The sequence below is a fragment of the Plasmodium gallinaceum genome, assembly GCF_900005855.1.
Source record: "Plasmodium gallinaceum strain 8A genome assembly, contig: PGAL8A_v1_152, whole genome shotgun sequence".
In the NCBI taxonomy this organism is placed as follows: Eukaryota; Apicomplexa; class Aconoidasida; order Haemosporida; family Plasmodiidae; genus Plasmodium; species Plasmodium gallinaceum.
This window is the reverse complement of record NW_021628316.1, coordinates 846,927-873,044: the sequence shown is the minus strand read 5'-3', so window position 1 is coordinate 873,044 and position 26,118 is coordinate 846,927. Positions and strand designations below refer to the sequence as shown.

Genomic DNA, 26,118 nt, shown 5'->3' with positions numbered 1-26,118 from the left:
AATTTAATACCAATATTTTATGAAAACTATAATATAAAAAAATTACAATATCATGTAAATGAAGNTTTCTTAAAAATATTTTGTTTCTCTTTATCTATATTCTTGTTTAATTCTTCTTCTCTTTTTCCTCTTTGTTTTGTTTTAATAACTGTGTATAAACTTCTTTTATATTTTTATATAAAAAATTTTATAAAGAATTTTTTTTTCTTTTATTCCATTTGTATTTTCTTTTAATGATCTTTTTCTTAATTACACTTTTCTGAACTTACTCTATTAAAAAAAATTTACAATAATTTTTTATATTTTTTATCTTCTATTTTTCTTTATTTCATTTATTATGATTATTTATTTTATTTTTATTTTTATTTTTTTTTTTTGCAACAAATATTTATAAACTGAAATACTTTTAATTAAATAATATCATTTTTTAACAAAAATATGTAATATTTTTGTAATTTTATTTTTATTAGTTTATTTTATGTAATAATATTTCTAATTACATCAATAATATATCTTTTTTTTTTTTTTGATATTTGCTCCAATAAACAAATTAATTAAGAGACAATAAAAAATAAGATAAAATATAATTAAAAGTATATTTCATTGTTATTTAAAATTTCTTAATTTTCAATAATTTATTTCTGTTAAAATTAGAATAAAAGAAGTATGCTTAAGTAGAACTAGAGTAATTTTTCTATAAAAATAAATATTTTATTCTATCTTTAATTTGTTTAAAAGAAAAAAAAGAAAAAAAAATTTGTGTAAAAAAAAAAATATAAAATGGAAAATGTTTCAAAAAATAAATAGAATTATTTTTATTTTATTTTCTGTTATTTATTAGTTAAGAAAAGAAAAAGATGGAAAGCTAAAGTAAATAAATGATATAAATTTTTTAATTAAAACTCTTTTTTTTTTTTTTTTAATGTAATAAACCAAATTAAATTTTTTAAGAAATAATGAATAATAAAATTTATTTACATTATTTTATAGAAAATTAAAAAACCGAATAATAAAAAAACAAAAAAAAAAAAAAAAGGATAAAATATATTTACTTTTTAAGAAAAAAATTCTTATGGTTCACCAAAAAAATAAAAACCATATAATATATTTTAGCAAAAATTATACTGAAACAACAGTTGATTAATATAGATTTATTTTTTAAAAGATATAACATTTTAAGAAAAAATTATTAAAAAAAAAGGTTATATATATTAAAATATTATTAAAAGGTGATATCGTTTTATCTTTATGGAAATATTTTATTCATTGTATGTTAAGACATGCACACATAAAAAAAAAAAAAAAAGAAAAAGAAAATACTAATAATAAATACATGAAATCAAATAATTATTCTTTTATTAGAGTGTTTTGAAACCATATGCAAACTAACTATAGATATTCGTTAACATAAGCTAAAAATGAAAGTTAGAAAAACATTTGTTTTAATTATTGGAGGTGGACCAACAGGTGTAACAACAGGTTTATATCTACAGAAATATAAAATTCCACATCTATTAATTGAGAAAGATAGATGTATAAAAAAAATACCTAAAGCACATTATTACAATAATCAAACAATGGAAGCATGGAGAAGTATATTTCATTTAGATAAATGTTTTCTAAATGAAACAGAAGACTTAAATTTATGGAGAAACTTTCAGTATTGCTTAAATATTAGCAAAAATAAATCTTTAGGTTATTATGATAATTTCTTTAATAAATATACCTACAAAAGTACATACTATGAAGATATTAGTCCATCTAAGGTTACTCATCTATCCCAATATAAATTATTAGGAATATTATATAACTATTATATCAATAAGATAAAATGTGACAAAAATAAAAGGAATGAATTTTTAAGAAATATACAATTGAAATTGTCTACATATAGAAGTTTAAATGATATATTAAAAAGGTATGAATTAGATGTAGAATCAGAATATGATTATACATGTGATAAAGACAAAGAAAAAGAAAAGTTTTACAATTTTTATTCATATGACCATTCAGAATTATTAATAGGATATGAATATGTAAACTTTTTAAATATTAGAGAATTAATAGATATACACAATTATAACTGTAAAAAATACAATAAAGATATATTTAAAACAATAAATGACACTGGAAATGAAAATTATATGGAAAATTATGATTTTAATAATAATATATATAATTCAGAAAAATATATAAATTCTCCAAATTATATAATAACAAAAATTAAAAATTTAAATAATAATGAAGAAGAAATAGTTTTAAGTAATTATGTTTTTGTTGCAGAAGGAGGTAAGAGTAGCATAAAAAAGAGTTTAAATATTAATGATGAAAATAAAAAGGAATACATGAAATTTGTAAATATACATTTTAGTTCGAAATACTTAAGTAATTTAATAAAGTATAATCCCTCTATGTTATATTTTATATTTAATGAATATATCGGTGTATTAGTTTGCCATAATTATACAGAGGGAGAAGTTGTTCTTCATATTCCATATATAACAGAAAAAGAAAAAGAAATTTATTGTGATAAAAGCAATTGTTTACAAATTATAAATAAATTAATTGGATTTCCATTACATGATATAAAAATTTATAATATTTATAAATGGAAAATGCATAGTTCTATTTCTTCAACATTTGTAGATAAAAAAACTAAACGCATTATTCTTTTAGGAGATTCTGCACATAAATTACCTCCATCTGGAGGTTTTGGCTTGAATTTAGGAATAGGAGATGTTATTAATATAACATGGAAGATAATTAGAATTTTTAATTTAAAAAAAAAGTCATTTTTAGAAAATGTAGAAAAAATAGAGGAATTTAAAAAATTCTCTACGAAAACCACAGACAGTATATCTTATGTGATAAATGAAATTACAAAAATGAATTTTATCATGAATATGATGAGTACATACGAGAAAAAAAAAATTGATAACTATATAAATTCTTATAATATTGAGAGAAAGTTAGTAGCAAAATATACTATATATAGTGCAGTTAAAAATTATGAAAAAGGAAACAATATTCCAAGTACATTAGGGTATAATAATAATTTTATTATTAGATTAATAAATAATTGCAATAACTGTGTAGTTCAAAATTCCTTTTTTTTTTATTTTTTATTCAAAAATGCTAAAAAAATTTTAAGTACTTTTAATAATATTCCATATATATTTCAGTATAATCAAAAAAAACTTGAAAATTTATTTAAAAATCAAGAGAACGTTTTAACCTTGTTGTACCCAGGTGTGGATTTTTGCTATTCTTATATAGATACAATTAATGAAGTAGAAGAGGAAGAAATACATAGCGAAAGTTCCTTTGATAATAAAAACAATATAAAAAGTGAGGTATATAATGAAATCGAAATTAAAAACTCGATGGAAAATGTTCAGACGGAAAAGGAGAAAAATATAGAGAATTTTCATAGTAATAATAAAAATGAAGAAATTAGTTACAATTTGTTAAATAAAAATAATTTAAATAATATATACTTTAAAACAGAAAAAAAAAAAAAATATAAAGATAACACAGATAATAATAGTAATAACTCCACTTATGAAAACATACAATCAAACACAGAAGAAAAAAATAAAAGACAAAATAATAATTTTAATTATGTAAGTGAGGATAATTTTCAGAACACAAAGATTTTTGAAAAAAAAAAAGAAAAAATACCTAAATTAAAAGTATGCAAAAATATATATGAGTATGAAATTCCTAGCATAAATGGAACAAAAATACCTCATTTTAATCTTTATACATTTGATCAAAATTATATTTATAGATTGTCTACTGTTGATTTACCCCTATTTAATAATACGTATTTATCTATTTTAGTTATTTTGTTTGATAATACGATTTTAAATAGCTTAATTGATTATTTATCTTTTCATAATATATCACAAGATAAATTTTCTTTTTGTATATGGGACTCGGACGTTTTAATATATAAAAATAAGAAAAATAAATCTATTAGTATTATAAAAAATGAAGATATCAAAAACATAGATGAAACTAATTTTATCAATAAAATAGTAATTAGCGATAATTTCTTACTCAGCAAAAAAAAAAAAGATCATTTAGGTGATGCATCAAAAATAAAACATATACAAATAAATGAAAAAAATTATAATGTTAATTATGTCTTTACATCAAAACTAATAAAAGATATGTTTTTAAATGTTTTAAATTTAAAATCAAAGAGTTCTTTTGTAATTTTAAGACCAGATAAGCATATTATATCAACGGGGGATCATGATTTATTTGAGCATATTAAGTTAATAAATAAAATATACATTTAATCTATATTATACAATTAAAAAAATAATAATAAAAAAAAAAAAAAAAAAAAAAAAAAACACTATATTTATAAGTATTTTTTTTCTTCTTTTCTCCTTTTGTAAGATACTTAGAATTTGATCACTTCAGAAATAATATGAATTCTTATTTTTCTTAATTTCTTTTATAATATTTTTTTTAAAATTTATTTAAACATGTACATATTTTCATTCCATAATAATTTTAAATTATAAAATTGATTTTTTAATAATTTCTTTGTAATTTTACGAACATGTTCTTTTTTAATTTTTACATATTAAATATTTTAATTTTTTTGTTTTTTAAGGAAAATTCTGATTTACTTTAAGTGATATTAAAAAAAATAACTTTTAAGATTTGCAAAAAAAAAAAGAAAAACTAAAAAAATAATAAAAAAAATGATATATACTACACATATATAATCCTGTTATTTTTATTCACATAATTATAAACTCTTTTTATAGAAAGACATCACTCAATTTAAATAATTAATATATGTATTAACTAAATATGTTAAAACTATTATTATACTTATGTTTTTAATTCTTAAAAATAAAATATATTAATAATTTTATCATTAAATTTTATATTATATATATACTCTTTATCCAAAGGTTAATCGATTACAATTTTTATATCATTTTATTTAATTGTTTAATATACATTTTTTAGGCTCTATTGTAATTGCTTAAATTTTAATTTTTTAGAATCATTTAGAAATTACAAAGATTTAAATAAAAATTTATATAATAGAAAGTTTATCCTTTTTTTTTTTTTTTTTTTTTTAACACTAAAAATAATGAACATATAAACTATTAAATGTTATGTTGTTATAGCAGTAACTATGTAAAAATATAAAAAAGTTTTGTTTGATAAGTGTTTAAAAAAAAAAAAAAAAAATTATACATTAAAATAAAGTTAAAATATAATAGGAAAAGAAATGTATAAAAGTAAAATGTGTGTATGTATCTTATAAAATATATAAGAACATATAATCTTAATATTCCTCAAAAAAAAAAAAAAAAATAAAATAAAATAAAATAAATAAAATATAATGCATATATCATTTTCTTCTTATTTTGTTAGTAAATATTGACAAACTAAAAGTTAAAAAATATTACATCAAAATTTTATTTTTTCATAAGTTCATTTTTCTATGCGTTTAATTATGTCACTTTTTTATGGTTACATATGTATATAATTAAACATCACAAAATATTTTTTATGATAATTTATAAATATCTTTAATTAAAATGTAAATATAAGTGTGCAAATTAAATTATGGTACAAATGATTGTATTATAGATAAATTCTACTCATATAAACCATAAAAATAGTCATGATATTCACAAATTAAATTAAACAAATAAGTTTTCAAAATGATACACATATGCATATATATTCAGCTATTATTATTACGTATTTGTTTTTAAATTTGAACATTTAAGATGTGCATAAGTCTCACAATTGGAAACATTTGATGGATAATCAGTTTGAACAGTAGTGTGCAAAATTTTGTATTTATACTGACACAATAAAGTTGCATCGTTCAAAACATTGTGTGAATTATTTTTGTGTGCAACTATGTGACAAGCTAAAGCTGGTTTTCCTATAGATAATGACCAAACATGTAAATCATGAACATCTATAACACCTGGTATTTTTAATAGATCATTTTTTAAATCAATTAAATTAATGCTAACAGGAGTTCCTTCCATTAGCACATTTAAAACTTCTTTGATTACCGATATGGTAGTTGAAAAAACAATAAAACAAAAAATAATAGAGCAAATAGGGTCTGTAATAGAATATTTGGGATTGTACCAAATAATTACAGATGCAATCATAACACCTATATTTTGAATTAAATCACTAATGGCATGAATATATGCTGCTTTTAAACTAATGTTATTGATTTCTTCGCTATTATGCTCATGGCAAGAATTTTGTTGTATTATTTGATTTTCGTAAATATCACAATTTGTATTTTCTTCATAGTTTTCATTTTTTAACATATAAGCATTCGCATTTTCTATATTATTATTTTTAAATGATTTATTATGTGGATATTTTTTTTTTTTACTTTTTTTTTTTTTTATTAGATCATCGTTATTATTTACATGATCATTTATAACTACTTGAAAATTATCATTATTTTCATTACTGTTTTCAAAATTGCCTTTCTTAATATCATTTTTTGATTCTTCTAATGAGTTTCCTATTGATTTTTCTTTATGAGAATTTTCATTATCATTTTTATTCAAGTTTTCATAATAATCAAAAGTAACATAATTACATGAAATTCCATTAATTTTATTGTTTAATACATTTTTATTCATTGTAGTATCATTATTTTCTAAAGCAATATCACTATTTATATTTTTGTATCTTTTATTTTTTGATTGAATTTTTGAATTACTTACACAAGTTTTATTATCCTTATGATTATGTGTCCCATCATTATGACTACATTTTCTATTGTCAAAAAATCCAAATCCATGTGTATGAACTTTTAAAATATATGCGATGAATATATTTGCTAGAGTACTTACAAATGATGTAACAAACATTATATATCCATTAACAACTTTAACATTAAATAATCTGAATATGGCACTATATAAAATATAAGCAGATAATGCCCATATAAAAAAAATAGAAAATAAAGCTCCTATAATTTCGGCTCTATGATATCCAAATGACATATCAACATTTCCTTCAAAATTTGAGACATAAATAGAAAAAAGATTTAACCCAAAAGAAAGTAAATCACAAAATAGGTGAGAAGCATCTGTCATTAAAGATAAAGAATTAGATACAATTGCAGCAATAATTTCAATTATCATAAATATGACGCATATTATACTTGCAATAATTAATTTTTTAGTAGCTCTCTTTTGAGATTTATCATATAAACGAGACATTTTCTCTGCATCATTTACATTCATATCTTGTTCAAGTAATGATTTATTCATTTTAATTTTACTTTATTATTTTATATTTCTATTTTATGAAAATACATTTAGCTAAATGTGAGAAATTTTTATTTCCTCATAAAATGTGTACCTTCATATAGAGATTTATTCTGACCATTTATATATATTTTACATTTAATTATTTTTTATTCTATCAATTCTTCAAACTATAAACAATAGAATATTATTAATACACCCTTATAATTTTAATAGGTCATTTATTTTGGTACTATTATATGAAAGAAAAATATATAATTACCAAAAAAAATATATTTAAAAAAATTATGCTTTAAACATATTCTTAAAAATAAAAAAAAGTTGCTTATGTTCTAACTAAAAAAATTATATAAAAAATAAAAATTTTTTAAATTGTGTTTTAAATAGGTCCTCTTATTTTCTACTTTTTCTTTTTTGAATTTTTTATTCAACATATATATACAGAATAAATTCAAAAAATTAAAAGCAAATAATCATCTTTAAGGTACTCGTGAAAAAAAAAAAAAAATAATAAATAAAATAAAAATGAAATGTATAATATTTCAGTAAGTCAAATACATTAAGAAATAAATAATAATATAAACTTAAAATTAAAAAAAATAAAATTTTTATAATAAAACAAAACAGAAATATTCCTAAACACACATAATGTAAAAATATATTAGCAGTAACTTGTATATTTTTTATAGTAACAAACACATCCCTTAAATGTAAAAATGTAAAAAAAAAAAAAAAAAAAAAAGAAAAATTTAGCAAAAGTTTTTATAGCCAAAACTATATTTACAAAAATTCAACTAAAGTTATAACCTTTTAAAGCAAAAGTAAAATAAAAAAAACTTCAAAATTTAAATTCTAAAAAAAAAGAAAGTTACCTTAATTTTCTATTATATAATAAATTATTTATATAAATGAAAATAAACTTTTTTTTTTAAAAAATATTTTTTTTAAAATAAAACATTATGTTTTATTAATGTAATTTTTAAATACTTATATTTTTAAAATTTTAATATATATATTATTTTTGAGTTTTATTTAAGATGTTTATATCCTATTATTATCATTTTAGCACAAACATTTTATTGGATTTAAGAAATTAAAATTACTATAAATGTGTAATTTCTCCTTAGTTGAACTATTTTCATTTTTATTTTTTTTTTTTTTTTATTTGTTAATTTCTTTTATTTTTCTAATATTTTTTTTTTAAACATTAACATTTTTAATTCAAAAAGAAAATTAAGAAATTTAATTTTTAATATTTTTGCAAAAATTATAAAGTTATATTTTTTTGTGTATATATATTTTTTTACAAGTTTTTTAAATTCATGTTTATTTCATTTAAACCTCATTTTAATTAAAATTCTTATTTTAGACTTGTACTAAAATATTATGAATTCTTTTTTTTTTTTTTTTTTTTGTATAATTAACAAATATTTGTGCCTTACAGTTGATTTTTCTATATAGGAATTAAAACTTGGGCTTTTTTTTCAGTAAACAAGAATATTATTAAAAAAAAAAAAAAAAAACTATATATATATATAATATAATAGTTATAAGCAATTTTGCAATTCTATTTTAATTAATAATTTTTCCATTTTTTAAATGATAACGAATTATGTCTAGTGTATTAAATAATGACAATTTTGATAAGGACAAATATTTAGTAAATAATGAAAAAGATAAGGAGAAAAAAAAATTCTTACTAATAACTGTTAATTTACTTCTTTTATTTTCAATGCTATTGTATGGTATAAATTATACATTAATGAAATATTTTATTAAAATAAATGGATCTACATATATATTTATTATTTTAAGAACTACCCTTACAATACCTCTAATGGTTTACATATATATAACAAAAAAATCGAAACCTGAAAAGAAAAAATTATTAAGTAATACGAATGAAGTAACAACAAAAGAAAAATATAAAAAAAATAAATATAATGATAATGATTTTAGTGGAATTTTTTATAATAGTAGTAATTATGATGATTATATGAAATTTTATAATAATAATAATAATAATAATAATAATAATAATAATAAAGATATAAGCAATTTCATGATTAATGATAATATTAGTGATAAATATAATAGTGAAAAGTATGAAGAATATTACAATGTAGAAAGTTTTAATAGCAATTATTTAAGTATAATAAGTAAAAATGATGAAAAATTAATACCTAAAATAGCTCATATTCCTATAATTATATTATCAGTAGCAGGGGCATTAAGACAAATTATTGTAATAATCGCCTTACAATATACTGATTCTCATAATGTTGGCATAATTCAACCAACTATACCAATTTTTACAGCTTTAATGTCATATTATTTAAAAATAGAAAAAATGAATTATATAACGTTTTTATCTATTTTCTTATCATTTATAGGATTAGCTATAACAGCTGAAATATGGAATATTCATGCCTTAGATTTTGGTTTTCTCTTATTGTTAACAGTTCCTGTAACGAAAGGATTACAAGTTATTTATATTAATATTGCCGCTAAATATGTAAGTAATAATATAATACAATTTTTTCAAATGATAGTTTTACTTTTTATAGCATTACCTTTTGGAATATTAGGAGAAATGTTATTTAATCAAAAGTATAATATTATAAATGAAATATATAATTTAAATGTAAATCAATTTTTATGCATACTCTATTCAACTGTCGCTATTATATTTATCTGTTGGAAAATACAAATAATAGCTCTTAATCATCTTTCACCAATAACTGTATCCTTGTATCAATCATTTCAACCATGTTTCACATTTATTTTAGCAAAAATTTTTCTAAATGAAACAATAAGTATAAATAAAATTATAGGAACTGTTTTTATTATTATGTCATTGTTTTTATATCAGTATGGATGCTATAAAAAAATAAAAATGTAACATAATTATACATATATATATTACTTATAACCTAGAAGTTGATACTTCATCATTTTTTTTATTTTACAAATTTTATAAAATGAAATTATTATTTTTGTCTTTTTTTTTTTTTTTTAAATTATTATTTTAAGAATTTTATTTTTGTAAAACTTATTTTTTATAATTATTATTATTTTATCTATACAAAGAACTTGTAAAATGATAAAAACATATTTTAAAAAAAACCAAAAAAAAAAAAAAAAAAGAAAAACTAAATTTAAATACTTAATTTTATATACAAATAATATATTCATAAATAATAATTTTTTTTTTTTTTTTTTTCTCTTGTTTTTTTCTTTTTTCAATATCAACAAATAATTGATAAATAATTATAAATGAACTATATATATATATATATATATATATATATATATATATATATATATATATATAATGGAATAAACACAAAAAAAAAAAAAATTAAAATTATTAATATGAATAATTTAGTTATTTATTTAACCAAATTTTTATAAAAAGATATTATTATTAATAAAATACATTTTTTGTTGTTAGTATATTATGAAAACTACTTTTCTAAATTCCATCTCCATCTTATGTGTTTTTTCATTTTATTAAATCTTGATGGTGGTTGGCAATGTAATTTTACTCTTCCTGCTAAATTAATTTCACTCATTAATTTTTCTACCATTGAATTCATTTCTTTATAACTTTTATTTTCAAATAAAGGAGAGCATAAGATACCATAAAAATGCATATCATGAACATGATGACCCATAGTATAATCTTGTTTAATATGAAAACATATTGGCTTTAGTTTTTCATAAATCAATTTTTTAATATTAATTAGATTTGGGCAGTCCGGTGAAGCAAATTTATGAGCATAGTTTTTTTTAATTAAGTTAAAGTTATATATCTTAATTATCATACTTTAAATTTACAGTCTATTTCAAATTTGTAAATTATATTTAAAAATTTTTTAAAATAATCTATAAAATATTATTAACTCTCTTAAACTTTATTCTTTATAATATTTTTAAATACTCTAGAAAAAATTTTTAAATTATATTGATAAATTTTTCTTGATTACTTTTCTGAATTTCCCTTAAATATAATTCTAAATTTTGTAAATTATACTTCTAAAAAATTTTCATTACGTACATTAAAAAAAAATATATAATAACGGCATATATTTTTATTATTACATTTATATTATATATTCATACAACTAACTATACACTCTGTATCATTATATGTTTTATAACTACATTATATTTTTTTTTCTATATTTGTTATTTATTAGTTTATATTATTTTTTAAAATGTACAACATAATTAATATTTTTTTGGCAATAAAAAAAAAAAAAATGCAGAAAAAAGTATATTTTAAAAGATAAAATTTGGGGTTAAAAATAGGTATTTAAGGTTTCAGATTATTTATAAATACATGTGATTCTTTTTAAAAAAAAGTTAAAATTTTTATTTACTTTTGTGTATCATACTAATTAAATGCACATTAAAAATTTTATTATAAATAAAGTTGGTTATTAATATATTAAAATGAGTGTGAAATCTAATTAAAAAAAAAAAAAATAAAATAAAAAAGAATAAATAATTTAATTTAATTTATAAAAAAAGTATTAGAAATTTATATAAATTTAAATATATTAAAAAAAAATTTTTTTTTTTTTTGAACCTAGTTTATCGTATCATATATTTTAAAAAAAAAAAAAAAAATAAAATAAAAATAAAAATATGACACCTTTAATTTTAATTTTAAATATATAAATGTTTTAAAAAAATGTAAATAATGAATTTAAAAATTTCGAATATTAAATATTTCATATTTTAAAGCTTACTTATATACTTATAAAAATTTTGAATGAATAAAAATTAAAAAGAAAATATATATTTTTTTTTTCTATTTTAAAAATTTTTAGATTTTCTATTTGCTGTTTTTCTTAATTCAGTATTTAAAATTTTCTTTCTCATAACTATCCTTTTCGGTGTAACCTCAATTTCTTCATCGTCTTGAATAAATGAGAGAGCGTATTCAATACTTACATTTCTGTAGTTTATTCTAATAGTTTCTTCATGTCCTTTATTTCTTAAATGTTGTACTGGTTTTACTTTAACAGCATTCATCTCAATGTCATTATTCAAAAAATGTTCACCAATTATCATTCCTTCATAGGTTGGAAAGTTTTCATTTACAAATAAATTTCCTTTTAATTGAATAGGATCTAATGAGAAAGAAGTTGTGATTCCATTTGATGAAGATATAATAACACCATTTCTATCACTTTTATAAGAAGCTTGTTTTTTTTTATATTCTTTTAACTCAGAATTAATAATTGATGTACCTTTACTAATATCACGCAAATAAGATCTCATACCAAAAAAATTTCTTGATGGACATACACATTTAATAAAGGTATTATCATTATCATTTACTATATCTAAAATTTCAGCTTTTCTTGTATTTAATTTTTCAATAACATTTGAACTCATAGAAGATGGTATAGTTATATGAAATTCCTCAATAGGTTCTAATAAGTTTCCATTTTCATCTTTTTTATATATAACATTTGGTGAAGATATAGTCATTTCATATCCTTCTCTTCTTAATTTTTCAATTAGTATACCTAATTGTAATTCTCCTCTCCCTTTTACTTCATAACTGTCTTTCTTTTCAGATTCATTAATTTCTATAGCAACATTAATAGCAGCTTCTTTTTTTAGTCTATTTCCTATAGATGACAAAGTTATATGTTTACCATCTTTTCCTGTTAATGGGCTTGTATTTTGTGATATTTTTAAACATAAAACAGGGGGATCAATTGGTCTAGCTTTTAAACTTTGAACTTTTTCATCAGATACTAAAGTGTCATTAACTGATGGAATTATTCCTTTAGAAAAAGATAAATTTACAATATCCCCAGCACTAGCTACATTAGTGTTTTCTATTTTTCTACCTTTCATATAAAATATGTTTTTTATTATACAATTTCCTCTTAATTTATTTTCTTCATTTTTCACAATAATACTGTCTCCCTTTTTTATAACACCACTATATATTTTTCCAGTGACTGTAACTCCTACTCCCTCCTGATGATCTATTAGACTAATTAACATACTGAAAGGTTCATTTATAATTTTGTTTTCTATATCTTTGTCATCCATAAGTTTTACATTATCATTATTGTTATCCGTATTACTAATTACACTGTTATTACTTTCATTACATGTGTCATTTCTAGATATATTTACATTTCCTTTATTGTTATCTACATTGCAAATGTTAATATTAGATGAGGAAATAGGAGAATCGAAATATTCTATAATTTTCTTAAATATAACTAAAACATCATTTTTTTCACATTTATTTAGTTTTGCATCATCATAGTTATCCGTACACCAACCATTTTTAGCTGATGCATATAAAATTGGATAATTCATTAATTCATCAGGTGCATTTAAATCAGCAAATAAATCAAATATTTCATTTTCAATTTCTTCTTTTTTTTTGATATTACTTGGTTTATCAAATTTGTTCATAATAACAATAATTTTACATTTTGGATTTAAAAGAGATTTTTTTAATACAAACTTTGTTTGATTTTTAGGACCTTCTACAACATCTATAATTAAGCATACACCATCAATTAAGCTCAATACTCTTTCTACCTCTCCACCAAAATCTGAATGACCAGGAGTATCAACAATATTAAAAAAGTAATCATCATATTTGATCCTTGTAACTTTTGACATAATTGTAATACCTCTTTCCTTTTCTAAATCATTATGATCCATCACTCTTTCATTATTTGCTATTTCTCCTCCCTGTTTTAATAATTTGTCTACAAGAGTTGTTTTACCATGATCAACATGAGCAATTATTGCAACATTTCTTATTTTCTTGGGATTTATGATATTTAATTTTTTATTTGTAGAAAAGAATTTATTAAATATTAACAAATTTTTTCTGTAATTATTTCTAAAACAATTGTTTTTATTTACACCTGAGTCATTATATAGACTACTATTGTACAATGAATGTGCACAGTATTCTCTTTCATTTATTACACTACCATTTTCATTAGTATTAGTATTATTTTTAATAATAGTACTGAAATTATAGAAAATATTTATTTTATTTTTTGTAAGTATTACATTAGTATAAATATGTTTATTACTTATCCTTTTATTTAAGCAATTCAAAACTTTCATAAAATACATATTTTTAAATTTAAATGTACATTATTATTTATCATATATTTCTTTAAATTGTCCTTATTGCATATGTGATTAATTTTTTAAAACTGTCAAAAATTTCTATGTATATAATTAACAAAAAAAAAAAAAAAAAAAAAAAAAAAAAATGTATCTGTAGAATCTAATACTTTTTATTAATTTTACTAATTTTTAACAAATTATATTATAATGTAACACTGATTTTTTTTTTTTTTTTTTTTTTCGTATTGAGCTACCATAACTTTGAAATATATTATAGAATTGATTCTATTAAAACCTTTTTTTTTAATATAATTAAAATCATTTTATTTTTATATTAAACGTTTCATTAAAATGCTTCTTTATATTTTAAGTATTATATAAATTATATAGTTTATATAATTAATTGTAATTATATTAAGTTTTTTTTTTATATTTTACTTTATTTTTTTTTTTTTTTATAATTTCTTTTTCTTTTTTATCAATTTTTTTTTTTTTTTAAATATTAATAAACAACATAACATATAATAAGTATGTATTGCATTATTCTTCTATTGTTAATAAAATAAAAATAATACGAGCATTTAACCTTGCTGTATATTTTAATTATTTTTATATAAAATATTGCAATTTTTTTTTTTTATTTCTAAATTTTATTTTTTTTACATAAAATTTTATTTGTAAAATTTTTTAATAAAATAGTAATTTATTATAAAAGAATAAAAATTTTTTATTTTTTAAAAAAATTCTTACTAAAATGTGGAAAGCAGCAAATGTTTCTTATACAAGATATGCTTCAGAAATGGCAGAAATTTTAAGAAAGTATTAAAAAAAAAAAGAAAGAAATATAAATTTTTTTTTTTTTATAGAACATTGTAAAATATTTTATTCTTTATATGAAAAATTTCATAACATATTTCAAATATTTATCTTCATAATATATATATATTTTTTTTTTTAAGGTGTTTAAAAGATCCATATTCTGATATAGCTTTAGAAAGAAGTAAAATGCATTTAAAAGAAACTATATACAAAGACGGAAAGCCAATTAGTCAAGGTATTAAAATAATGAGAAAAATAGAACATAAATATATTTGTAATGATTAAAAAAAAAAAATCCATTTCCTTATTTTTAAGTTATTCTTTTGTTTTTTATAATTTTCATATATTATATATAATATATTTTTCTTAATTTTATATATATTTTTTAATTTTCATTTTACAAAATATTCAATTTTTTTTCTATTCACATAATGTCTTTTGTAACTCTCATTTATTTTTTAATAGAATTACATGAAGAATTTCAAAAAGCATTTAAAAACCTATATGGTAAAAAAGAGTAACGTTGAAATGTAGGAAAAATGCAAAGATTTAAAAAATATAAAAATAAAACATTGTAAAATATATTTACGAAGCATAAAATTCTCTAAATTTTGAATATTTTATAATATGCAATTTAAGATATCAAAAAAAAAAATGATAAGGTACAAATGTATAAAGAAAATAACAAATTAAAATATAACAAAATTTCCATAAATAGAATATGTAAAGAATATAAATGAACAAATGAAAAAGATCATTAAAGTATAAAATTATAATAATAATTTATTTTTTTATTTTATATAAAGAAAAGTTTACATAATAAAGCTATATTTTAAAATATAAATTTTTTTTTTTTTTAATTGTTTTAATATTTCATATATTCTCATATGAACACATTTATATGAAAATATACACTTTCCATTTTTCCTTTTTTTTTTTTTTTTTTTGTTGTATATACACAACATCACAATAGAAGAATGAATATATAATATAAAAAAAAAAAAAAAATATAAAATAATAAAAGTATTTTAAATTATATACAAAACATGTATATAAGTTTATAATAAGAAAAATCTTTGAAAAAATAATTTATAATAAAAAATTGTCAGAAAGTTATTGTATATATATATATATATATATATATATGTATGAATATAAAAATGTATAAAAGAGTTTTTTTTCTGTTGTGTATTGCACTTTTAAATATAATTTGTGCACAATCAAAAAATGTTGTTTCTTCCTTTTTTTCTTTCATGAATTCAAAAATAAATTCTAAAAAAGAGATATCAAAGATAATACAAATGGGGGATGCTTTAGCATGCCTAACTAATAATGAAAATTCTTTTTATAATGAATGTTCTTGTTCTTTTACGAAAATAAAGGATTTTGAAAAAAAATGTTCATCAAATTTAAAAAAAAATCAAGAAGAAGCAAAAAACTGCTCAGAAGAACATTGTGAAATTTGTTGTATTTTAATTAACATAAATAATACAACAAATTCTATTTTAGAATCAGAATTATCATGCAAAAAAAAATGTACAAAATCTAATTTAATTTTAAATTTGAATGAAGATGATTATAAATTATCCTTTAAAAAATTAATTGAATTTATTAGAATTTTTTTTCCTTCAAATATTTTAAATTATTATTCTATTGAAAAAAAAAATTCTCCTGAATACACTAATAGACTATTAGACACAAGTATTACATAAAATATTACAGTTCATTTGATTAATTATAAATTAAAACTAAATTAAAAAACAACAAATAAAAAAATTTATAATAATTTGATTATTTAATTTTTTTTTTTTTTTTTTTTTTCCCTTCTCTACTGTAGATTATCAAAAAATAAAGGAAGATCTGAATTCAGAAGTAAGAGTGATTATCAAAAATTAATATATATTAAATGTTTTTGTTAATATAATAAAAATTAAAATATAATAAACATAATAATTTAAAAAAAATATATTAATATAATAAATAGAAAATTAATTTTGTTTAAAATGAATATTTGTTATTATCTTAAAAAAAAAAAAAAAAGAAAATATACATTTATGAATTAAAAGATTTATGTAATTATTAAAGGAAAACTTTTATGTTTAATATTCTTATATTTTACATAGAAAAAAAAACATAGATATATTTTTTTACTTAAATTTTTTTTTTAATTTATTTAGACAGACGGAGATAAAATAGAAGAAATAAGCTTGCAATCAAATAATGAATCGGAAGAACTTTTTTCACCATATAATGAAAACTGATCTTTTATTTTATTTTTTTTTTTTTTTTTTTAACTTGTTTGTTATTTACAATTTTATTTAAAAATAAAATATTTTTATTTAATTTTTTTTTTTAATTTTTTTTTTTTTTTTTTTTTTTTTCCTACTATATGAAGAATCAAGTGTAGTAAATTTTGAAAATTTTTTAAGCTCCGAAATTCACATTTTCATATTTTTTACATTTTCGTAGAGGTGTATTTAAAAAAGAAAAAAAACTATAAATTTTTAAAAACATCTAAATGTGAGAAATAAGGAAAAAAAAAAAAAAAAAAAAATTACACTTTTTAATTATACAAGTACTTATTTTATTTGTATAAATGTACATATATATAAGTTATTTAAAAATAGAATTATAAATTTATTATTTGTAATTTTTTTTTTTTTTTAATATATTGTAATAATTTTTTATTTAATACAATATTATTATTACATGTGTAATAGTTCTAAATAAATATAAGTACATGAAAATAAAAAAGTTTTCCTATTTTGATTTTAAAAAGTCAGTATATAACTTTATACTAATTTAAAAAAAAAAAAAAAAAAAAATGATTTACAATAAAATATATATTAAGGAAAAACAATTAATAAAAATAAGACAGTAAAGTTTAATTTGAAACATTTTCAACAGTTGTATATGTATTTTTTTTTTTTTTATTTAATCCATTATTACTACATTGTTACGGTTATTTCAATATATTAATTTATAATACTTTATATATATATATATATATAAATAGATAGAGTTAAAAATAGAATTACATAAAATTTTATGTTTTTATGTTAATATGATTTATATATTTATTTATTTTTTATTTTAATATTATTAGGTATAACTTTACTTAATAATTAATTATAATTTATTATAAATATATCCTTTTTTTTTTTTTTTTTTTTTTTTTTTTTTTTTTTTTTTTTTTTTTTTTTTTTTTTTTTTGTACATAGAGTAAATAATATGTCATTAAAAAAGACACCTTTTTCATTTTTATCTGGAATAAGTTCAAACAAAAATAATGAAAATAGCAAATGGGAAAAAACGATATTAAGTAGAAAAAATTCATATGAACATATTAAAGAATCAAAAGTGTCTGAATTTGGAGATTTTAAAATATTAAATGTTTTATTGAGAGGATTATCAAGTATAGTATGTTTATGTGAATGGACAATTGATCTTAGTAGAACATTATATTTGAATCATTATGTAAATTACATAAATAATAATATATTAAATGAAAATATACAAATAAAGATAAGAGATACTACTAACACAGACAATATTAGTATAATGTCGAATAATAAAGATACAAATACCACTGTAGAAATTAAAGATAGAGAGAAATTAGAATACTGTGATATATATGATATAGAAAAATCAAAAAATAAAAAAGAAATAAAAAATGGAGAATATAATTTAGAAAAAATAAATTTTAAATATAATAATAACAAAATTATCCATTTAGTTCTTAAATTAAAACATAAAGGATTAAATTATAAAATAAGTGAAATTGAACAATTAAGAGAAGAAATTGCAATACATAAAGAGTTAAATCATTTTAATATTTTACAAATGATATTATGCGGAGAAGATGAAAATGATATATGGGTATTTTTTGAATATTCTTCCATTGGTGATTTATATTCATACGTTGGTTTTAAAACGCTAGAAGAAAATGAAGTGAAAATAATTGTATCTCAAATTTTATTTGCTCTTTATTATCTTCATATGAATGGTATAATACATTGCGATATAAAACTTCAAAATATATTACTCTTTCCTTTAGAACCATCTTTATTTGAAAGGAATGATTTATCAAATACTCTGAAAATGAACAATTCGAAAAAAATCAAATTAAATATTAATAAATTGCTTGATTCAATAAATGAGAACAATCAATCTAATAAAAATAACAATACATTCAAAAGTATTATAAAATTATGTGATTTTGGTTTATCAGTTAAATGTAAATTTGATGAATTTTATCCTTATAGAGGCATAAAAGGAAGTTCTGGTTTTATTGCTCCAGAATTATTTCAAGTTAGAAATTTTCTTTTTTTTTTTTTTTATTTTTTTTTTTTGAATACATTTCAAAATTTAAAAATAAAAATTGAAAAGTTCTTTTTGTTATTATAGATTTTTATATATAAACTATTTTTTTTTTTTATCTATATATATAGGAATGTGATTTTAATAATAAAATCGATATGTGGGCATTAGGTATAATTGTTTTTATTCTTTTAGGAGGATATAGACCTTTTTATCCATATTCAAGATTTGAAGTAAAAAAGAAAAATACTTTTTTAATTTTAACATTTATCGTATGAATTTCAGATAGTATATAAATAGAATGTTATAAAAAAAAAAATAATACTTATTCATAGTTTTAATAAAAAAATATTTTCGTATTACATATTTAGAATACATTATTATGCAAACTAAAAAAAAAAAAAAAATTATTATTATTTTCATTTTAAGGAAAAAGTAACTTTTCATGAAAGATATTGGATAAATATATCACCAGAAGCTAAAAACTTTATTCAATCATTATTACAAATAAATCCATCTAAAAGATTGAATGTAATTGAGGCAATGAATCATCCATGGTAATATAAAAACATTACTGAAAAAATTTTTTTATATATTTATATTATTCATTTATTCTTTATTATATTAATATATTTGTAAATTATTTGTTTCATTTTTTATGTATTACATTTAAAATTTTTTTTTTTTTTTTATCATTAAGTTCATAATTTTTCTATTTTATCAAAATATTTCCTTTTTTATTTCTATGATTTTATTAATGCTTTTTTTAATTATTTGTCTATATATGAATTTAATAGGATTAAAAGTTATTTTATAATTACTTAAAAATCAAATCGGTAATAAAGTTTGAGTGAACATAAGTTGTAAAATAAATCTGTTTTCTTTTTTATTTAAAACGATAATAATATTTTTATTATTTCTGTAAAGCAAAAAAATTTTAAATAAAAGAAAAATTATAATGAAATTTTTTATAATGCAAATAATCTTATAAAAATTAATTCTTAGTATTGTAATACTATTATATTTTTTTTTTTTTTTTTTTTTTTTTTTTTTATTATTATTAATTCAAAATTTATGTAATATAAATTAAATGTTATAAGAAGGTTTATCCTAGGAAACAATCAGTTGATAAAAAAAAAAAAAAAAAAAATTNGAAATTTTTTATAATGCAAATAATCTTATAAAAATTAATTCTTAGTATTGTAATACTATTATATTTTTTTTTTTTTTTTTTTTTTTTTTTTTTATTATTATTAATTCAAAATTTATGTAATATAAATTAAATGTTATAAGAAGGTTTATCCTAGGAAACAATCAGTTGATAAAAAAAAAAAAAAAAAAAATTATTCTATAACTTATATGTATATATAATTTGTCTTAAACATTTTGTATGATTTTAAATCTGATTATATTTAATTAATTGCTGTCTTTTAAATATATTTATAATTTCTACTTGATATTCCTTCAAAAAAAATAAAATAGAAAAATATACTTAAACTTAGACAAAAATAATGTATGTACATTTCATATAATATATATATTTATTATATAAAATATAAAAATAAATGCATTTAGAATACCAAATAAATTATGCACTATATAAATAAAATTACGTGTAATTAAAAGCCTCATTTGTGAATACATAAATAGAAAGAGTCAATAGTATTTAGAACTTCATAAAATTAAGAAAATTATTAAATAAATAAATAAGAAAAGGACAAAATAATTTAAAACAGTGGGTAAAATAATAAACAAAAATATTTAAAAATTGTTTTAATATAATATCATAATCTTTTTACTTTACTAATTTTACTTATTTTTTTTTTTTTTTTTATTTACACATATATATAAATATACGTGTAAATTATGTGAAATTTTTATTAAAAATTGTCAAATTGTTTTATTGTTATTATGAATTCACTTTTTTTTTTCTATTAATGTGTCAAATTGTTCTCTACATATTTTATATTTACCTGTATTTATTTTTGTGTGTGCTTTTTTGTTTTATTTTATAATACTTTTAATCTACAATTATATTTTTTTTATATTAAATTATTTTTATATTATCTAAATAATTTTATTTGAAATGGATAATATAATTTAGAAAAAAAATTTTTTTACACATTATTATTACATATATTTTAATATTACCTTATTATTATAATTTTTTTTTTATTATAAGAATATAAAAAATTGTTTTATAAACTTTTTTTAATTTTTTTTTTTTGTTTTTTAAAATAAATGGCTGATAACCATGCTTCTATGTTTTTGTTTACCGTCCAAGGTATACTAGCATCAGTAACTTGCTGTTTATGTTGCTTCATTTATGCATATTGTTATAATAATAAGTTATTTAAAAATGAGAACATACATTCAGAGAATAAAAATAAAAGAAATATTTCAAAATTAAAAATAGATACAGAAGATGATTCTACTTATAAAAAAAGAAATGTAGAAAAAGAACATAGAAATGATTTTGATATAAAAGATTCATTAAATGAAAGGGTATATAAAAATGAAATAATAAAAAGTGAGACAAATGAAAATAACGTAATTTCATTAAAAAGTAAATTAAATAATAATAATAAAACTTCATGGGAAAATGAATCTTTAAAAAATAATTATATAGAAGAGATATCAACTTCAGAAAATATTTGTAAAAATATAGACAGTGGGAAATTAATTTGTGATACAAAATATTTGAATAATGAAGAAAATAATTTTAATCAAATAATTTTAAGTTATAAAGATTACGACAATTTATCATCAGAAAGCACAAAAATTAAAGAATTTAATAACACATATTTAAAAAAAAATATTTCAAATAATTTTCATATAAATTATGACAAAAATGAAAATAAAAACAGTAACTCATTTATAGGTAAAAATTACACTTATGAAGAAGAAAGAAAAAAACATTTCAATATTACTAATAAAATTAATAAAAATTATTTATTTAATAAATTGTATCTATTTGATAATAATGAAGAAAGAAATGTAGATAACTTTCCTATTGAAGTTAATACAAACATGGGAAACTGCCTAAACATTAATAAGAACAATTCTAATATTTTAACTAGTGATAATATTTCACATATCAATGAAATTGATAATCATATTATTAGTAACATTTATAATAATAATAATGATAAGAGAAATAGAATAGAATACAACCCAAAGTTCAATGTTATAGAAAAAGATGAATTCACCTCCAACAATTATGATATTAAAAATAACCTTTATTTAAGTAAACCTGGAAATAATGAAAAATCTTATAATAGAACTTTAAACGATAAATTTTATATTAAGGAAAAAAATAATTTAAGGAATAAATGTGATGAACAAAGTAATTATTACAGAAATGAATTAAATATGAAAATTAATGAAGAAAAATATAAAGGTAGAAATTATTTTAATTCTACAAAAGAAATTAAAAATTATACTAATGAATTCAAAAATTGTAAAAAAAAAAATGACGAAATAAGCTTTAAAGAACAAGGAAATATTGATAATTTATCTTCTCCAAATAATTCCAATTATTTTGGTGACACAAATATATTAACAAAATATGATGAAAATATAACTTTTAAAAATTATAAAAAAAAATATTTGCTTGATGTAAATAAACCCATTAATAGTAAAATAAATAATAAAAAAAAAGATAACATAAGAAATTCCATAACTTATCAAAATAAACAAATTGAAAATAATAGTGATCCTTCAAAGTACAATATTAAAAGCTCTAATATATTTTTTTCTTCTAATGAGTCTTCTAAAGATAATTCTAAATTATGTTATATTCATTCTTTGAATAATTATAATAACAAAACAAATCATAAAAATTTAAATTCAAAAGAAGTCGCAAATATAATTAAGGATATTGATAACTCTAATAATAATAATAATAATAGGAGCAACAGTAATAGTTGTTATAATATAATTAAAGTTAAACATCTCAATACGTGTTCTAATATACATAGTAATTTTATTAATTTCGATAAAACAAATAAAGTACAACACAAATTAATGTATAATTATAATGATATAAATTTACTAAAATCAAAAAGAAAAACTTCTTTACCATCTTTGAGTAATTTTATTAATGAAGAAAACTGTATTCCGTTAGGAAATCTTGAGGTAATAAAAAATGAAAACAATAAAAATAATATGATTTATATAGATGAGCAAAAATGTTCTGATAAGCATGATAATACCAGCTTCCCCTTTGAATTTGAGAAAAAAGAGAAATTTAGAAATAGAACTTCTAATGAAAGCTCAATTGATAATTTTCCTGATATTCAAAAGAATTTATTAAGTGACTTAAATAAAAAATATGTTAATAATGATTCAAACATTAAGAGTAATTTTATTTTTCATTCAGACAGTAGCAGTGAATGTATAAATAAAAAAGTTGTAGATGATAATATATATTTACCTGATTATGATATAAAAAAAAAGAAAAATAATGAAAAGTGCAAAAATTCAAATATATTTTTTTGTCACAAAATGAATTCTATAAATGATTATATAACACCATACAATTCTAATTGTGATTCATATAAAAAATTTGAAGATAAATTAAGGAAAAATCGTGAGTTTAAAGAAAAAGAGTATTTAAAAAGCAAAGAAAATAGCGATTTTCATTTTTTAACAGATGAAAATACTGATGAATCTATGGAAAAAAAAATTTATTTTAATGAAATTAATTTGAAAAATACTAGAAGAGGAAAATTATCATCATCAAGAAATATTATAACTCTAGATCAAAAATTACATTTTAAAAAAATTGACAACAATATCTCTCTGGACTCATTAAATTGCAATAAAAAAATAAATTATGAAGAAGATGGAGTAAATTTAAGAAAATACAAAGTTACAGATAACTTGGAAGAAAATAGAAAAAATGAATTAAATGTGTTAAATGAAGATTATGAAAGTGATTTAGAAAAAAAAGAAATAGACGAATATAAAAAAAGCACTGAAATTAAAGAAATTATACGTACATATTTGCAAAATTCTAAAAATGTATATAACTTAAAAAATTCGGACAATTATAAAAAAGATGATGAACAACAAACGGAAGAATATAATCAAGATGAAAACACATTTATAAAGGAAAATAAAAATCAAAATAATAAAAAAAGAAAATCAAAAAATTATATACACAACTTCTCGAAAATGAATTTAAATAACAATGAAAAATCAAAATATATTGAAAATTGTGTAAATAATGAAAAATCAAAATATATTGAAAATTGTGTAAATAATGAAAAATCAAACTGTATTGAAAATTGTGTAAATAATGAAAAATCAAACTATATTGAAAATTGTGTAAACAATGAACAAATGAAAAATCAAAATTATTATGAAGAAAACAAAAAGGATAATTCCTTTGAAAAAAATATATCTGAAAATAAAGATATAATTAAAATTGAGTATGATGAGAAAGATGATTCTACATTTAAAAATAACAAAAATAACAATGGTAAATATTTAAAAAATGAGAAAAATAATTCAAATATTTTTTTTGTTAAAAAAGAACAAAAAAGAGATACTAATATATTGTGTGACCATCTAAGAAGGAGCAACAGGGTAAAAAATGAAAAAAATAAAAAGTGGAATAAAAAAAATGAAGATAATGAAAGATTTGTCTTTAAAAAAAATGTTAAATACAAATATAGTAAGATTAATGAAAAAGCTATTAAAAAAGAAGAAATATTCCAAAAAAAAAAAAAAATATCTAAAACACAACCAGTGGAATTAAAAATTTTTAAGGAACAAATATTTTTAAATGATAAGAATAAATTAAAAGAATTATGTCAAGAGTTTAATACAATAGATGAAAATAGATGTGCTTCGGGATTTGCAAATTTTTTAATGCAACACATTCAAAAAAAAGAAGATATGGAAAATTTTGATGATATACTAAATTTTACATTAAAATTAAAAAATTCTTATGATATGAAAACAGTAGATTTTATAGAAGCTTTTCTAATTCTTGAAACAATTGATTTAAGTGTTATAAGAATGTATCCAATTAAAGAATGGATATTAGTAACATTTCATTATTTAAAAGGGAATTTGACAAATAAAAATTTAAAGTTATTAATAAAATCATTGAAGTTAGATAATTTAATTATTAGTAATGTCACAGCGTGTTTTTATATGAATAAAAAACAAATTAAAATAACAGAGAAAGATATTAGGAGAATTTTTACCATATTGTCAGATATAGTAATAAGAAGATCGTCAAGAATTAAAAAATCTAAAAACTCAAATTCTAAAAATAAATGTAGAGATAAACAAAATAAGGATGAAATATTAGGCTCATGTTGGCATCCTGTTAATACAAATATTTCTACATATAAAAAATAAAATTAGACAAATTTAGTAAATTTTTAAAACAAATAAAATTTATGAAAATTATGAGACAATTGTCTTATAAAATTTTTTAAGATTATAATATAAAAATATATAAATTTTTTATATATTTTTTCTATTGATAATATATATATATATGTACATCCTTAGATAATAAAAAATAATGTCA

The 26,118-nt window shown here is 17.8% G+C and overlaps 9 protein-coding genes across 9 annotated transcripts; 6 read left to right on the top strand and 3 right to left on the bottom strand.

Moving 5' to 3' along the window:
- Positions 1-1,418: 1,418 nt before the first annotated feature.
- Positions 1,419-4,307, top strand: PGAL8A_00520700 (FAD-dependent monooxygenase, putative; the record flags this gene model as incomplete). The annotated part of the gene is made up of 1 exon (XM_028674039.1): positions 1,419-4,307. The coding sequence occupies one exon, from the start codon at positions 1,419-1,421 to the stop codon at positions 4,305-4,307; it is 2,889 nt and encodes a 962-aa protein (XP_028530432.1).
- Positions 4,308-5,738: 1,431 nt separating this feature from the next.
- Positions 5,739-7,298, bottom strand: PGAL8A_00520600 (zinc transporter, putative; the record flags this gene model as incomplete). Its single annotated transcript, XM_028674038.1, has 1 exon — positions 5,739-7,298. The coding sequence occupies one exon, from the start codon at positions 7,296-7,298 to the stop codon at positions 5,739-5,741; it is 1,560 nt and encodes a 519-aa protein (XP_028530431.1).
- A 1,609-nt stretch (positions 7,299-8,907) lies between these two features.
- On the top strand, positions 8,908-10,197 carry PGAL8A_00520500 (drug/metabolite exporter, drug/metabolite transporter; the record flags this gene model as incomplete). The annotated part of the gene is made up of 1 exon (XM_028674037.1): positions 8,908-10,197. One exon carries the CDS (start codon positions 8,908-8,910, stop codon positions 10,195-10,197), a length of 1,290 nt encoding a protein of 429 aa, XP_028530430.1.
- A 565-nt stretch (positions 10,198-10,762) lies between these two features.
- PGAL8A_00520400 (conserved Plasmodium protein, unknown function) lies at positions 10,763-11,122 on the bottom strand (the record flags this gene model as incomplete). The annotated part of the gene is made up of 1 exon (XM_028674036.1): positions 10,763-11,122. The coding sequence occupies one exon, from the start codon at positions 11,120-11,122 to the stop codon at positions 10,763-10,765; it is 360 nt and encodes a 119-aa protein (XP_028530429.1).
- A 997-nt stretch (positions 11,123-12,119) lies between these two features.
- PGAL8A_00520300 (GTP-binding translation elongation factor tu family protein, putative) lies at positions 12,120-14,423 on the bottom strand (the record flags this gene model as incomplete). The annotated part of the gene is made up of 1 exon (XM_028674035.1): positions 12,120-14,423. One exon carries the CDS (start codon positions 14,421-14,423, stop codon positions 12,120-12,122), a length of 2,304 nt encoding a protein of 767 aa, XP_028530428.1.
- A 760-nt stretch (positions 14,424-15,183) lies between these two features.
- On the top strand, positions 15,184-15,769 carry PGAL8A_00520200 (mitochondrial ATP synthase F1, epsilon subunit, putative; the record flags this gene model as incomplete). The annotated part of the gene is made up of 3 exons (XM_028674034.1): positions 15,184-15,248; positions 15,389-15,483; positions 15,714-15,769. The coding sequence occupies 3 exons, from the start codon at positions 15,184-15,186 to the stop codon at positions 15,767-15,769; spliced, it is 216 nt and encodes a 71-aa protein (XP_028530427.1).
- A 627-nt stretch (positions 15,770-16,396) lies between these two features.
- PGAL8A_00520100 (secreted ookinete protein, putative) lies at positions 16,397-17,509 on the top strand (the record flags this gene model as incomplete). The annotated part of the gene is made up of 3 exons (XM_028674033.1): positions 16,397-16,949; positions 17,086-17,120; positions 17,426-17,509. 3 exons carry the CDS (start codon positions 16,397-16,399, stop codon positions 17,507-17,509), a joined length of 672 nt encoding a protein of 223 aa, XP_028530426.1.
- A 970-nt stretch (positions 17,510-18,479) lies between these two features.
- Positions 18,480-20,393, top strand: PGAL8A_00520000 (calcium/calmodulin-dependent protein kinase, putative; the record flags this gene model as incomplete). Its single annotated transcript, XM_028674031.1, has 4 exons — positions 18,480-19,559; positions 19,700-19,801; positions 19,998-20,125; positions 20,366-20,393. The coding sequence occupies 4 exons, from the start codon at positions 18,480-18,482 to the stop codon at positions 20,391-20,393; spliced, it is 1,338 nt and encodes a 445-aa protein (XP_028530425.1).
- A 1,416-nt stretch (positions 20,394-21,809) lies between these two features.
- PGAL8A_00519900 (conserved Plasmodium protein, unknown function) lies at positions 21,810-25,943 on the top strand (the record flags this gene model as incomplete). The annotated part of the gene is made up of 1 exon (XM_028674030.1): positions 21,810-25,943. The coding sequence occupies one exon, from the start codon at positions 21,810-21,812 to the stop codon at positions 25,941-25,943; it is 4,134 nt and encodes a 1,377-aa protein (XP_028530424.1).
- Positions 25,944-26,118: the final 175 nt, after the last annotated feature.